This window comes from Equus asinus, chromosome 17 (assembly GCF_041296235.1).
Source record: "Equus asinus isolate D_3611 breed Donkey chromosome 17, EquAss-T2T_v2, whole genome shotgun sequence".
Classification (NCBI taxonomy): domain Eukaryota; kingdom Metazoa; phylum Chordata; class Mammalia; order Perissodactyla; family Equidae; genus Equus; species Equus asinus.
The window spans coordinates 32,091,954-32,108,112 of record NC_091806.1 but is presented as its reverse complement, the minus strand read 5'-3'; the positions used below and the strand labels follow the sequence as shown (position 1 = coordinate 32,108,112).

The 16,159-nt window shown below is 41.1% G+C and overlaps 1 protein-coding gene, 1 long non-coding RNA gene and 1 pseudogene across 2 annotated transcripts in view; 1 reads left to right on the top strand and 2 right to left on the bottom strand.

The window, feature by feature from the left end:
• The window catches only part of LOC123277845 (uncharacterized), a 65,185-nt gene that overhangs the window by 24,494 nt on the left and 24,532 nt on the right, over positions 1 to 16,159 (bottom strand). The window lies entirely within an intron of this gene.
• On the top strand, positions 2,455 to 3,402 carry LOC106822540 (olfactory receptor 1S1-like). The gene has a single exon (XM_014827787.1). It carries the CDS (start codon positions 2,455 to 2,457, stop codon positions 3,400 to 3,402), a length of 948 nt encoding a protein of 315 aa, XP_014683273.1.
• LOC106822539 (olfactory receptor 9Q2-like) lies at positions 10,602 to 13,892 on the bottom strand (annotated as a pseudogene).

Below are 16,159 nucleotides of genomic sequence, written 5' to 3'. Positions count from 1 at the left end.
GTTTACTGAGTGCTCCCCACTACTAGGCATTAGAGAAGAAAGAGGGAAGGAACTCTCAAAATGCTTACTGTCTCACGGGAAACATAAGACACACAGCAAACAATCACTTGCTATTCACTTTGCTTTATGCAAAATAAGCTACAAACAAGAAAACACAAGTAGGAAGAGATACCAAAGATGAACAAGTAAACAGAACTGAAAAGCTGCCTGTCTATTCCCCATTTACCTCATTGAGACTGGGGTGTGAAAACAACTGTCTGTCTTAGGGAAAACACTTCAGGGATATTATCCCAAAGGACTTAGAAGGAGCTACACGCTCCCTGTGAGCCCAGCACTATGACTGTCTTAACTCTGGTGATGAGAAAAGAGTCTGGTTCTGAAAAATACATCAGATCTGCTCCCAGTCTCCCCATCGTTACCCTGTCAACAACAAGTTAAGCTACTGGGTCCAGATTCCAGTAACTACCTGAGATCTTACCATCTTTCAGGGGTGAGTCTTTTTAGACTTTAGTGCTGCTCTTAACCAGATAGGCAGGTGCCTCAGGGACTCAGAAGAATTTGTGTGGGACTGCTGGTGCAGGGGGAGGTAGGACAGGAAGGCAAGATTAGAGATTGTCACTCAAAAATATGCACTTCCCCATTCCAGTCAAACCCAAACCAGCCCAGGGCTTAGAGATCATAGGACCCTCTAAGGCCAGCCTGTATCTTGCCCTGAGGTTTAGATATAGATGCTTGCCAGTCCTTTATCTCATTTTAGTTTTGCCTTTGAGTCTCCCTTCTACATATAAGTTTCCCCCTCTCTCTGATCTGTAAGCCAAGCTTCTCAGAGGCAAAGAGACCTCAGAGCTACTACTCCATTCTTCACTGCCTTCAGCTTTCCAGAATCCCACAGGTGGAAGTTTCCTGTTTTCTGGCTTCCTCATGGAAACAAAATCTCTTTGGTGACTTGGCGATCTCTAATCTTTGAGAGACAAGTGATTATGGAGATGTAGAAGAGAGAGAAAAATATGAGAGGGAGATGATGCTAGGAGAGTAGAAAGACAGGAACCAAAACATCTTCACTCTCAAGCCAATATTCTTTCCAATAAGCCTCAAGGTAAACCATGCTAAGTCCAGTCTCCTTTCCCTGCCTCTAGATAACACCCTGGGTGGTCCCTATAGCTTTCTGGCCACTTTTAGTTTTAAACACGTTTTGCTTTGATACTAAAGACCCACTTCTATGTATTCAAAAGCCCAGCCCAATTTAAAACTGCAATTTCACATCCTTCAAAGCATGTGTCCTCCCTCCTGAGCTCAGTTAGCTTGGGATGTGCAGGAGTAAGGAGGAAGAATGGGAGAGCAGAAAAGGGCAAAAGTCTTTAAGTCTGTTGTCATGGAATACTATCTATCAGTTGGTGAGTTATATGTGTCAGGCACACTCTGTCATGAGATTATGTTGGGTTCTTCAGAGACCCCCTCTCAAGTACTGCTCCATTAAGCAGTTCCCTGACAAGCACAACGAACTTTCTACCTCATCTCTTTATGATCTTTCCTTCACAGAAGACTTACTCCATGACCTCTTACTGCTACAGCCTCTTCCACCCTAGCAGGCTGCTTCTTGGTTGAAAATCCAAAAAGGTAGCTTGAGCCCAAAGGCCTCCTGCAGCATTCACTTGGCCTATAAGAAGCTTACATATTCATACTATGCCATGGATGAGGATGCACGATTGCCCTACAATGCTTTCCCCATACCCTTACCATAGTGGCTAATCCAATGAGGCTCCTGCTTTTAAAAGTGACAGGAGAACACAAGTCTTTAGATTCTTATGTGTCCCAGAAACTTTCTCCATTTACCTAACATTAGCCATGAATGAAGGAAGATTCTCATTCCCCTTCTTGTACACATTTTTCAAGACCAGTTTTTTTGGAGACCTTCCCCTAACGAGTTGGAAGGAGCACCCACACAACAGTATATTCCTATAAGCATTCCTAACTCTTGGTTTTTCTACTTCCCCAAACTCTTCACTTTAATGACTCTTCAAGTTTCTATCTTATATTTAAAGGATGAAGATGAATGATGGGAAAGGTCTTAGGACAACTTTGTTCATTTTTAAGTAATTCCTTCAGGGATAACTACCAACTTTAGAATATGGAGTACACCTATTGCCCTCAATGTTGGGCATTTAGCTACATTTGGAGACAACTGTAAAAATAACATTCAGAATCCTGTCAGAGTTTAAAACACGTTCATTGAGAAGTATCCATCATTCCTCTGTCTTTTCTTTCTAAGGCATTTCCTGAGTCTCTGCACTGCTGACATATTTCCTTATTAAGTGGTCCTTTTCCACCTTTCATTCCTCTACACTTAGAAAGAGTGCTTACCTCCTTGCAATGGCTGAAGTTGAATGGCACCATATTGGGATTTCTTGTAGGGGTATGAGTACCTGTGATCCTTTCTTCAGATCAGCAGAAAAAATGCATCAAGGAAACCAAACCACCATCTCTGAATTCTTCCTCCTGGGACTCTCCAACCAACCTGAGCAGCAGAAGCTCCTCTTTGTGCTTTTCCTGGGTATGTACCTGGTCACTGTGGTTGGGAATGGGCTCATCATTCTAGTCATCAGCTTGGATTCTTACCTTCACACCCCCATGTATATCTTCCTTGCCAATCTATCCTTTGCTGATATTTCTTCCATTTCCACCTCAGTTCCGAAAATGCTGATGAATATTCAGACCAAAAGTCAGTCCATCTCCTATGAGAGCTGCATCACACAGATGTACTTTGCTCTTATGTCTGTCACCATTGACAATTTCCTCTTGGGGGCCATGGCATATGACCGTTTTGTAGCTATCTGCCACCCTCTGAACTATATGACCATCATGCAAAAAAAGCTCTGCATTTTGCTCACAGTCATCCCATGGGTCCTCAGTAATATTGTTGCCCTGACACACACTCTTCTGCTCCTTCGACTGGTCTTCTGTGACAGCAATACTCTTCCACACTTCTTCTGTGACTTGGCCCTTCTTCTCAAACTGTCCTGCTCAGACACAATGATAAATGAGCTTGTGTTGTTCATTGTGGGTTTGTCAGTCATCACTTTCCCCTTTGCCATCATCTTCTTCTCCTACATCTGCATTGTCAGAGCTGTTCTGAGGATCTCATCCACAGAGGGAAAGTGGAAAGCCTTCTCCACCTGTGGCTCTCACCTGACAGTTGTATTGCTCTTCTATGGGACCATTGTAGGAGTCTACTTTTTCCCTTCATCCACTCACCATGATGACAGAGATAAGATTGGTGCAGTACTATTCACTGTGGTGACACCCATGGTGAACCCCTTCATCTATAGCCTGAGGAACAAGGACATGAAAGGTGCCCTGAGAAAGCTCATCAGTAGGAAAAGCTTCCTCCCTTTGATGCCCTGAGCATCTAAATTCCTTTTATCCCCATAACCAGATTGGTTCTGCCCAGGGTTTGTGGCATAGTTGTAATTGTTCAGCTTTTGATGAACTTTCAGAAATCTGCCTCCTATTCCAACCTCTGAGAAGTTGGGGCTTTCGCACATAGCTCTGGTCTTGGAAACAAAGACTCTAACCCTGATAGTAAGTCACAAAAATAATGCACATCTTTATAATATATATTACTACAAACTTTGGTACAAATTGTTTATAACTTAGACAATAACAAGTGCATGTTATACCTACAGTGCAGCTTTTGCAGCTTTTAAGATAGTTATTACTATTCCCTTATTCAATCTAGATTTCCCTAGGTCAGTTATCAATATTTGTTTTGCCAAGGTACTATTCAGTGAGATGTTTAATAGTTATAAAAATGAAGGATCCACTTTCAAATAGACTTTGGTGACTTTGAGTTAAATGAAGCAAAATGTCTTAACTAGACAACTTCTCAAAGCCTTTAGTATAGCATAAATCTCCAAGAGGGTAAGACAGTATGCAGCATTTCTCAAAACCAAACTTATTCAATCATACAGAACCTGACTCATCAGAGTGGTTCATGGGTCAAGTGTTGTGCAAAACACATTTTGGAATGCATTTCAATGGAAAACCAAAATGCGCGTATATAGAGGATATCAGTCCTAGTTCTGATTCTGTCCCCAAGTAGCTGTGAGACTTTAGTCATGTCAGCCCACATTCTCAAGCCTGTTTTCTCATCTATAAAATGAGGCCATTGCCCCAGTTGTTTCCACCTGAGGGTGTACATCAGAATTACTTGGAGGAACTTTTTCGGAATTCACATCCTCAGACATTCCCATGTCTTCTCGGCTCAACCAGTTGCAGGGATCTTGGCTTCAGGCTGGCAATTATACTCACAAGATATATCAAGAATCAAGTTTTAAGAAAACTTTAAGAAAAGATACAGGAGAGTCCCACTACGCATGCAGTAACTGTGTGGTGGAGGTCTCCTGATTCCCAGGCATACCTTCCAAATATCCTGTCATTCCACACTTATACTTGTGATGTACATGGTCATGAAAGAGAGTGCTCCATGGACGTGGACCACCTCAGTTCAGGCAATCTTTAGCTATGGGGTTCCTTAGGCATTATGCCTTGCTTATCGATAGCACCCTCAGAGGTATGTGACTAACACCCATTTTGTGGTGCAGCCACATCTCAGCAAATACAGGTTACTCATCAGTCACAGATTCCTCCATAATCAATTTTAACAAACAGATACTAATGCTTGAGTCACTTCAAAGCCATTTCAGTGGGACTGTCATGTGTCTTGGATTCAGTGTACACCTATACCATTCAACGAGTTGCAAAGGGGATTTGACTGAAGGTCAAACCTCAGACTTCTCTGAAGCTGAGAAAAGGCTACAAACCAGGTTTAACTACTTTCCTTCCACATCCCACCCGGGATCTACTGACTCAGACTCTTGTGAAGGAATCAGGCACTTCTATTCTGAAAACACTCCACAGGTGACCCTGATGTGCTAAAGAGTCACTGAACCTCAAGAGCTCTGAGTTCCAGTCCAGCACTGGGATTTTGTGAATCTACATGCCTAATGATTGATGGAGATATCTTTCAGACATCCACCTTAGAAATACTCTGTAGCTACCCACAAGTGTGTGTACTTTTTCCTGTCCAAATCCTCTTTTTAAACATTTCCAGATCTGGAGCAAACTATTACTAGTTACCGAATCCAATTTCTCTAACAATTGCACTGTAGCGTAGAGAAAAGATCTGGTGCTAAATCCTGGCTTTTCAGCATGTTGTGATCCACTTGTGTGATCTAAGGAAAATTATTAAATCATTGAAACTCATCTCCTTCATCGGTAAAATGTGAATAGTAATCCCAACATCCCAAAGCTGTTTGTGGCTAAATGAACACATATATTAGACAATTACCTTAGGTGCCTGGTAGATCATAGACACGCAAATAAAAGAACTGTTCCTTTTTTTGGTAACTGTCCCCTGGCTTCCAACTCCAATCTACCTGCCTATCAAACTAGGTTTATTTGTACCCAGTCTAAACTGACTTCTATTCTTCTTGAAACTTATAAAAATCCAATCTTTTTAAGAGAAAATATGTAATGAGCCACCTGCCTTTTTCTGTGGTACCTCTTAAACTTTCATGCTTCATTTGAGTTGTCATTCCACCTGCTTTTATACAGATTACCAAACTAGCTTATTAAGAGTCCTGCCTTCCTCAAGTACCTCAAAAACAACCCTATTCCACCCACAGCTCCAACATGAAACAACACAGACTTCTACTTTCATTATTCCATATGGAGTAGTAGAGAGGCCTAGATTTGTGATTGAGAGACTTGCTATCTGGTCCAGCTCTGCAGCTAACTCATTGGACCACAAGCCACATTACTAACCTCGGTTTGTTTTCCTGTAATATAACAATTGATCTCATATGAGCAAGGAAAGTTTTATAACAGTGTGTCTCATTAAAACCCATTTACATAAACAGAATATGCAGAAAGAAATGCCTGAGAGGAGAGTCTAGAAAATATTATCAGTAGTTGTGATAGATTGTATTTTCCCAAAATGGACACAATATTTTTCATCCCACACCCTCTTGAAGAAATTTGCCACTTCCTCATCATGAAAGGGAGTCTGTGTCCCTCCCCTTGAAACTGAAGGGCTTTGGGGATTGCTTTGACTAATAGCGTAGCACAGAAAGGGTGCTGCATGATTTCCAAGACTATCTAAGAAAAGCCAATAAAGCTTCCATATGGTACTTCTCCCTTGGGACATGCACTTCTGGAGCTCTGAATTGCCATGTAAGTAGTTCTACTACTCTGAAGCCGCCATGCTGGAGAGACCATGTGGAGGGATCACATAGAGTTAGAGACAGATGCCCAAGGAAACCAGCTGTTCCAATCCACAGATTTTGAGTCTTCTCAGTCAGTCACCTAACATATGAGTGAGCGAACATTCAGCTGATCCCAGCCTCAGCTCTGACTGCAAGCACACAAAATCACAAGAGAAGACTGCCTCGCTGAGTCCAGTCAACTCCTGGAACCATGAGCGATAACAATAAAATGACTGTTATTGTTTCATATCCCTACATTTCAGGGTGTTTTGTCATACAGCCAAAACAGTGGTTTTATTTCATAGCATAGAGTGATTTATATTATACCCTATGTTGCTTTGACATTTTACAAGTAATCATCATTTTAGGAAGTAAAAACAGCTTTCTTATTTTAAGTAAAATAAACTGTCTTGCCTATTAAGCCACCATGCTTATCATGGTGCCAGAATCTTCTCAGCTACATAAACATCGATTGAGTAGATCTGTAATTTTTTCTTTTTATTCTGGTTTCATCAGCCTCTATTTGATATAATAAGAGCCACCAGCCTTAGACCCAGGTCATTTGGTTTAAATTGATTGTCAGTGGTCCTTTATCACCTCCGACTTGTAGGTTCCACAGGAGGCTGAATCCACTCTAAGGTAAAGCTCCATCAGCAGTGAGTCACGGGGAAGCTGACAGCTAGAAATAGACTTGTATGCTAGCTGGGAGTTTGCCTGAGGAAGTGAATTAGAATTAAGTTTGAGACACAAAAGACAACTGATTAAGAAAACAGAGAATCACAAACTTTTATGAAAACCTTGACAAGTTTTCACAGAGGAGAGCCATAAATCTGTACCTTGACACTTGTATTTTCCTGAGTCATTCTCCTATTTGTCATTTTCAATGAATATCTACTGTAAACCTTTTATTTACCAGGCTCTGAGTCTGGCCCTGAGACTACAACGATGAATAATTCACAGTGCATGACCTGAATGCACTCACAAACTAAAGAAAGAAACTGACACAAAAATAATTTTAAGTGATTTTCAAGACTGGACAATAATTAATGTCATTAGATTTAGAAAGCATAAAGATTTTGTGCAAAGCACAGTCAACTAAATTTTATGCTATACTTGTTCTTTTGCTAGTCATACTTGAGAAAAGCCAACTTGTGGTTTTATGAATAAATTAACAGAAACCCCTGATATCCAAGTGTAGGAAACAAGTGCAAGAGAAATGGTTAGTAAAAACAAGCCATAAAAAATCCATATATTGGGTAGGAATGACTTGAAGGCCTAATGTATAAAGTGTCAGCAAATACTCTTTTATTTATTCACTAAACAAATATTTTTTAAGTACCTAGCGAGAGTCAAAAGGAAGTGAGACAGCGTTGTTGCTCTCCTGGCTCTTACTTCACAGTGTGTGAGACAGACAATGAACATGTAGATAAATAAATGATGGCTATAATATGAGGCTGCAAGAAAGGCTGTGATAAAAACTAAAGCGGCATCAGAGGATGAACGGTAACACACGGTAGAAGAACTGTTTTAGATAGAGAGATTCAAGAGCTGCAGAAGACCTCTCTTAGGTATTTGAGCCGAGAACTGAATAAAATAAGGGAGTAAGCCATGAGAAGACCTGGGGAAACACATTCCAAGGAAAGGGGAGAGCAGCTGTAAAGATCCCACTGAGGGAATGGTTTGGCATCTTCAAGGACTAGTAAGTGGATCGGACTAGGGGGAAAGAGGGGAGAAGCAGATATAGTCATGGAGGTAGTTAGGGACCCAACTTGTCTAAATCTTGTAGGCCATGGTAGACACTTTGAATTTTATTTACATACTTTAAGTATTTAATAAAATAAGTATTTAAATCCAGAGGTCTAGATGAAATTACCTAAGGAGTGACTACAGAGGGAGAGAAAGTCCTATTACTAAGCCCTGAGTAACTCTAACATTTAAAATAAGAACCCAACAGGGGCTGGCCCCGTGGCCGAGTGGTTAAGTTCACGTGCTCCACTGCAGGAGGCCCGGTGTTTCGTTGGTTCAAATCCTGGGCGCAGACATGGCACTACTCATCAAACCACGCTGAGGCGGCATCCCACATGCTACAACTAGAAGGACCCACAACGAAGAATATACAACTATGTACTGGGCGCTTTGGGGAGAAAAAGGAAAACAATAAAATCTTTAAAATAAGAATCCAACAATGAATTCTGAGGAGCAGCAGCCAAAGAGGTAGAAAACTAGAATAAAGTGGTGTCTGGAAGACTGAGGAAGAAAATAAAAATTGTTCCAGGAAAAAGGATGGATCAACTGTTTCAAATACCACAGGAGCCAAACCATCACTCCTGAAATCAGACTTTCTGATTTGCTCTCTTCAATGCAGGCCGCTATCACCCCTAGCAATCTTTCAACCAGTCTTGCATCCTCAGGGCTGAATTCAAATAGAAACTGCCTCCTTCAGAGCATTTTTTTCAGAAGATAAAAACATCTCAAATTTCTTCTTTGCCTTCCATCTTCCACTGCTTATGCCTCTCCATATACTTCTTTTAAAGATTGGCACCTGAGCTAACAACTGTTGCCAATCTTTTTTTGTTTTTTTAATTCTTCTCCCCAAAGCCACCCAGGACATAGTCATATATTCTAGTTGTGAGTCTCTCTGGTTGTGCTGAGTGGGACGCCGCCTCAGCATGGCCTGATGAGCCGTGCCCTGTCTGTGCCCAGGATCCGAACCCGCGAAACCCAGGGCCGCCAAAGCGGAGCGCGCGAACTTAACCACTTGGCCATGGGGACAGGCCCATATACTCCTTTTAACAGAGGAATTTAGATGACCCAGAACTGCAAACTCCTTTTAAAACTGGTATATACACAGATGTAGGCAATATATCTGTGACCTTTTTAACCAACCAAGAATACTCAGGAACATCTTCTACTTTCTTTGATAATAAAAAGAATACTATGCGGGGCCAGCTCCGTGGCTGAGTGGTTAAGTTCGCGTGCTTTGCTGCGGCGGCCCAGGGTTCCGATCCTGGGCGTGGACATGGCACCATTCGTCAGGCCACGTTGAGGCAGCATCCCACATCCCACAACTAGAAGGATATGCAACTGGATATACAACTGTGTACAGGGGTGTTGGGGAAATAAAGCAGAAAAAAAAAAAAAAAGAATACTACGCTATGACCAAGTGTGGTTTATCCTAGAAATACAAGAATCGTTTAACAGTCCCAAAGCAATCAATGGAATTCACCATATTAATAAACACAAAATAAAACTATGCGACCGTCATCTTAGTGGATGCAGAAAAATCTTTTGACAAAATTCAAAATCCATTTCTGACTAAAAAAAAAGAAAATCTCAACAAACTGAGAATCAAAGGGAACACTTTTAATCTGATAAATGTTATCTATGAAAAAATCTACATAATGAATGGTGAAAGACCAAAAAGTTTTCCCTAAGATCAAGAACAGGACAGGAATTTACACTTTCTTCACTTCTATTCAACATTGTATTGGGAAGGAAATAAGTCAGACAGAGAAAGACAAATATTGTATGATCTCACTAATATGAGGAATCTGAAAAAATCAAACTCATAGAAACAGAGATCAAATTTGTGGTTGCCAGAGGTGGGGGGGGGGGGCAGGGAATTGGGTGAAGGTGATCAAAAGGTATAAACTTCTAGTTGTAACATAATAAGTTGTGGGGATGTAAGATACAACATGATGACTATAGGTAACAATGCTGTATGGTATATCTGAAAGTTGCTAAGAGAGTAGATCTTTAATGTATAGTGAAAAATGGAGATTAGTTGTTGCCTGGGAGTATGAAGGGTTGTGTGGTGGGAAGGGACATGTGGGAGAAAGTACAATGGTGTAAAAGGAAACTTTTGGGAGTGACGGAGATGTTCATTATCTTTATTGTGGTGATGATTTCATGAGTGTATTCATATGTTACAACTTACTAAATTGTACACTTTAAAATATATGCAGTTTATTTCATGTCAATAACACCTCAACGAAGCTATTTTTAAGAAGTCTTAGCAAATCAGAAGGGACTTCAGACACATCCTTTGAGTAGTATCTTATGAGATGATACAGGATAGATAGATGATTGATAGATAATTGATAGAACAAAATAATGAAGTATATGTATTTCTTAATGCTATTAAATGGTAAGAAAAACAATGATCAGCATTTCAAAAGGAATTTTGAGTTCTTAGCTGATCACTGAAGACTGAAAAGAAGACATGAAGGTAAGATTGGTGACTGCTTGGAGCACCGTACTGGGGAACTAGTTACTAGAGGAAGGTTTGACTCAAGAGCTGCTCTGGAAGGGCTTCAGAAGGCAATCGTTCATCTGAGCCTATCCTGCTCTTTCTGGAGGAGCTGCAAATTCTCCCAGACCCTCCTCTTTGACCTACAAGAGGGCAAAGGTGAGTTTCATGAGCCTCATATTTATGTCAGGCCAGAAGATGCACCCACTCCAGCCCAGACCTATCAAATATTGAGACCAAGGAGACAGTCGAAATCCAGACACTTCTGAAGCAAATCACGACTGAGAATTTGGGCCTGGGAGAAAAAGGGAAAAATGCAGAAGAGTGTATATTATTTAAGAGTGTGCACTTTGGAAATCCTCCCTGGTCTGCCTCTTTGTTGTTTCATTACTTGGGTAAGTTACATAACTTCTTTGGGTCTTCGTTCTTCCTTTTGCCAAATGAGGTCAATAATAATTACTTTCCATTAAAGTTGTTAGGAGGACTAAAATAAATGATTCATGCAAAGCTTTTAGCATAGTGCCTAGCTTAGTTTAAGTGTGCATTTGAGTGTCCATTAGTTTAAGAGTTAAGTTAAAAAATTATTAGTGAACTCTCTATTTCTGGAGGTGTCTGGATCAAGGCTGATCTCAGCCCAGGGGAGACTGTTCCGGAGAGTTCTGAAATGAAGAGTTTACTAATCAGCTATGGGTCCCTCTGTCTTTTGATGCTCATTGGGCTGTGGAGCTTGTGACAAGCACCATAATAAAACTAATGTTTATACAACTTCACCTAGCACCTTCCATTCTCCACATGCACCAAGTTGTGAGGATAAATGAGATACATATAAAACCCGGCCCAGAGTAAATGCTCAATAAATTTTATTGCTCAGTTGAGAAAGCAGGCTGATAGGCCCCAACTAATCTGAAGCCATAGAACTAAGAAGTGACGGACTGGACACTTTGATGTCAAGTTCTGAGCTCTTCCTACAGCACAAATGCCTCTACCACCTACCACAGAAGTTGATGTGTCAGGAGAACATTTGCATGGCAGTTAATATTTGAAAAATGGCCCCCAAGATGCACTCTGCAGAGTTGCCTCATCCTCTTCTGCAGTTTTTAAGTGATTTGTGCAAAAACATGAACAAAGGCTGATGTGTGAACCCAAAAAAGCTCTTGGACACCAGTGCAATTTTTTCCCTCTATCTTTCTATAAACATACCCACCCAACTGTTTTCTAAAATTTTTGTCATATGTCCTTAAAATGAAAGTTCCTAGAGTTCAGAAGCTGCCATTTATTTAATATACACACCTCATTTTCTCATACACAACTACAGGCAAACACACACACACACATAGCCACATGCTGTCACGTTACACAATATTAGCACATCAGGTTTATAAAATAAATGTTGTTGACTGCCTCCTACCTCTACAGATTGGACGTTTTTCTTTTCTTCACCAGGTAAAAGGAAAAATAAAAGTGTAATAACAATAAATTCCAGACTGAGTGGTTATATGGAGTAGCCAGCAGTTCATAAGCAGGAGACTGTGTACATGGTAATTAAGAGCTCAGGCTCCAGTGGAGTGGAAGGCCCACTCTGCCACTTGCATGCTGACCTTGGGAAAATTACTCAACTTCTAAGTCTCAGGTGCCTCATCTACTTGTAAATCAGGTGAGAATTAAGTCAGATAATTCCTGTAGCCAACATCACAATTCCTAGAAGGTGATCAGTGCTTAGTAAGTATTGTTATCTATTATTATCATCATCATTATTCAAAAATCACATAAACAGTAAAAAGGGAAACACGAAAGAATAAATAATGATAAGATTTACAAAATCCCTTTGGATCAAAACAGTAGCTGCGTTTGTCGATAACTTTTTGACTTTCCAAATATTTTTCCTTCACTCATCAAGTATTTGTCATGCTAGGAAATGCACTGCCTTCAAGAGATACTAGTGAATATGACAGACATGGTCTCTTCCCATTCATGCGTTGAATTCTCAAAAATATAGTCATATAAAGTAGGTAAACCCACTTGGCAGATAAGAAAACAGGACTAAAGAAGTTGGAATTTAAAGGTAGACACTGCAACTTGGGATTAATTCATTTATTTAACAAATATTTCTCGAATGCTTCTTATATGCCAGGTACTTTGGTAGGCACTGGGAAACAAAAATGAATCTCACAGATAAAAATGCTTATTCTCATGTAGTTCACTTTTTGTTGTGAGAATTAGACAATGTGAAAAATGTAAAACATAGTCCATCAGATAGTGATGAGTATTACGCAGAATAATAAATCAGAAAGTAGAGGTGGAGTGTTCCAGTTCAATTTTAAGTAGGGTTGTCTCCCTACTTACCTCTCCAAGTAGATGATATTTGAGGAAAGACAGAAAGGATGAAGAAACTAGGGAATGACAGATATATTTGACAAGAGTCCTTCTACAGCCTTCCAGAAGTTTTGGTCTACTCAGGGCTTTCCTAACAGCCTCCTTTACCTCCTCATTCCTCAGACTATAGATAAGGGGGTTCAGCATTGGCGTCACCACTGTGTACAGCACCGACACCACTCTGTCTTCCTCTGAGGACTGGCCTGAGTTATCTCGCAGGTACATGAAGATGAGGGTCCCAGAGAAGAGAGCCACAGCAGTGAGGTGGGAGGTCAGGTCGAGAAGTTCTTGGCCGGGCCTCCAGCAGAGCAAATCTGCATGACAGGCACAATGATAAACAGGTAGGACATCAAGATCACCAAAATACAGGCAGGCATGACAAAAATGGCAAACACAATAATCACCACTTCCTGGATGTAGCTGTCCCCACAAGTGAGTTTTAACAAAGGAGGGAGGTCACAGAAAATAAAGTTGATCTCATTATTTCCACAAAAGCAGAGCCTGAAGGCTGTGACTATTCAAACAAAGGCACTGGAAAAACCAGCAATGTAAGCTCCAGCCACTAAGTCCAAGCGGGCTCTCTCAGTCAAGATGGTGACATAAAGCAGGGGTTGGCACATGGCCACATAGTGGTCATAAGCCATGATTGCCAAGAGGTAGCAGTCAAGGGGAGCACAGCAGGTGAAGAGGAAGAATTGAGCTGTGCAGCGAGCCTGCGAGATGGCTGTGCCGTGTTCCCACACACTGGGAACACGGCACAGCCAGCATCTGAAGGAGCATGACCAGGAGTCGGAGATGTCCACTAAAGAAAGGCGGCTGAGGAAGAAGTGTATTGGGGTGTGGAGCCAGCAATCTTTGTGGATCAGGATGGTCATTGCCAAATTCCCCAGGTGAGTGAGTAGATAGAAACTCAGAAACACCAGGAAGAGAGGAAGCCCCCACTCAAGATATTCAGTGAATACAATCAGGAAGAACTCTGTCACCACAGTGTAATTCTTCCCAGCCATCCATTCAGCCATTTACCTGCAAGGGCTAAGACAAAAGAGCCAGGCAAGGGGATCCCTGAAGAGAAGTTCAAGTCATTTCAAGCAAAAAGCTTTAAATTGAGTTTCCGATGTATAGGCATTCAACTTCAACAAATTTTTCAGGCTAATGTGGAAATGGACAAACACAGATCTCACTAAAAAGAAAAAAAAAGTGATGAATGCTTCTATTATACTAAGAATGGAGAGCAAATGATTCTCTAAACTTACAAGTCAGCTCTTAATATTTGCAACTCTGTCCCCAGTTAGCTGTTTGATCTTATGCAAGGCACTTGACCTCTCTGAACCTCAATTTCCTCTTCTGCCAAAAGGGGATCATAATATCTGCCCTGCTGATGAGATAAAGTTAATGCATAGATTAAAACAGATGCAAAAGTGCATTGGAAAGTTAAAAGCACTTCACGTATATATGGTGGCCATTTAAAATTTTAAATGAACACTTTAAGGAAGGAAAATTTATATTCTATGAACAAAAGAGCACGAACCAAAAAAATCCATTAGCAATCAGCAATGGGCTCTGCTTATTGTAATATTTCTATTCTCAGTCTAATAACATGCATGTTTAACAAACAGCTGTTATCCTAATTAGAGTTGGCTGGCTTACTAAGGGTTTTTTGTTTGTTTTTCGTTTTTGTAAGTACTAGCATTAACCTTGGAATGAAAAGAGCAAGCATAAGCTTCTTTTAGCGCCAAAGCTCCATAAGCATTGCTTGGTTGTTCTCACAGTCCCTAATAGAAGCAGTAGTTTGATAAACAGCATCCACACTTGAAAGCAGAAATACTTCTGCAGCCTCGTATTGTCAAGCACTGATGGAGGAATCTGGGTTAATGGACTTGGGGTCCTTAATAGAGTTCTAGAACAGGGCTATAAAGGAGGGCTTTGATTATATTTGATTACTCAGTGCACCAGCAGCCAGGCCAATACCAAGCTGACCTATTAGGGATAATAACAAAGAAAAGAAATTAGGTTTGGAAGCCATGAGCTGGGCATGAACAGTCCTCACCTGAATTCCACTTCACTATTGCCTTCTTCCTTTGTTTATTGTTTCCTCTGCCAGTGACTTGCCCATCCAGAGGAAATCTGGGTTCCAGTTCACCCACACTAGATGTGTGACCCCAGGCAAGTCACTTTTCCTCTCTGGACTTCAATTACCTTGTCTCTGTTCCCTTTCAGTAAACAACAATGTAGCATGTGTCCATACTCATAGCAACCTAGTTGCTATGGGGTCACTTCCAGAATTTCTCTGTCTTATTCTTGCTTTATAGAGTCTCTATGTTTCCTCTTACCCTTGACAAAACAATACATCCCTGATGCTAGAGTTTCCTGAGATTTCTTTCAGACTAAGTCCATGATAGCACAGCTAGGGGACCAGGCTCTCTCCTGGAGCTTCTGATGCAGCATTAGACCTTGCCGGTGTTGCTTCTTATATTCACTGCTCCAGTATCATGCCATAATTGGCGCCTGAGGTGAGTCTCCAGAGAGAAGCAATTTATCTTCCCATGACTCCCTAACAAGGTGTCTAATATCTTTGAAAATTTCTCTTTAATTTCAAGCTCCCAAAGCCCTATCCCACATCCTGCCATCATTCACCAAGGTCTGATGAGGTTGGTTCCTAGTCTTGCCTCACTCCTGCTTTGTACCAAAAGGAACGTATTTCTTTGAAAGTTTCCTATATCTCAGTTGGGAATTTTGTCACAGGTTTTGCACAATGCCATCCTAGCCGGCTATGCCCTGACCCCAAAAGAAGGCTGTTTTGTAAGCACTGGCTTTTGCTCCCCATTGCCAAGACACACTGTAATTGGTGACTCTGAAACTTTACCATTTGACAGAAGCAGAATGGTGCAAGTGGGAGAGTCACAAGATGAAATGTTGGAGAGACAACTGTGGGCAGGTCGTAAACAGACTTCTACCAGACAAACTGAGCAAATTTTTAATGGTGGCCAACCTCTCCTCCAGAGCACTGGTCCTCAAACTTCACTGTGCATACGAACTACCCAGGGAGTTTGTTTAAAATGTGAATACTATAGCCCCACCCCCACTAATTCTGATGCAGTGCCTCTGCCATGGGGTGCAGGCATCTACACTGTTAACAGGCAGCCCAAGTGATTCTGATACAGCTAATCCGCAAGTATTCTATCTAGAATTGTGCCTGGGGAAGCATTCTCGGGAACTCTAGTCCTGCTTGACCCTCTGTGCACCGTGCTGTAAACTAAAGTAAAATAATACACGT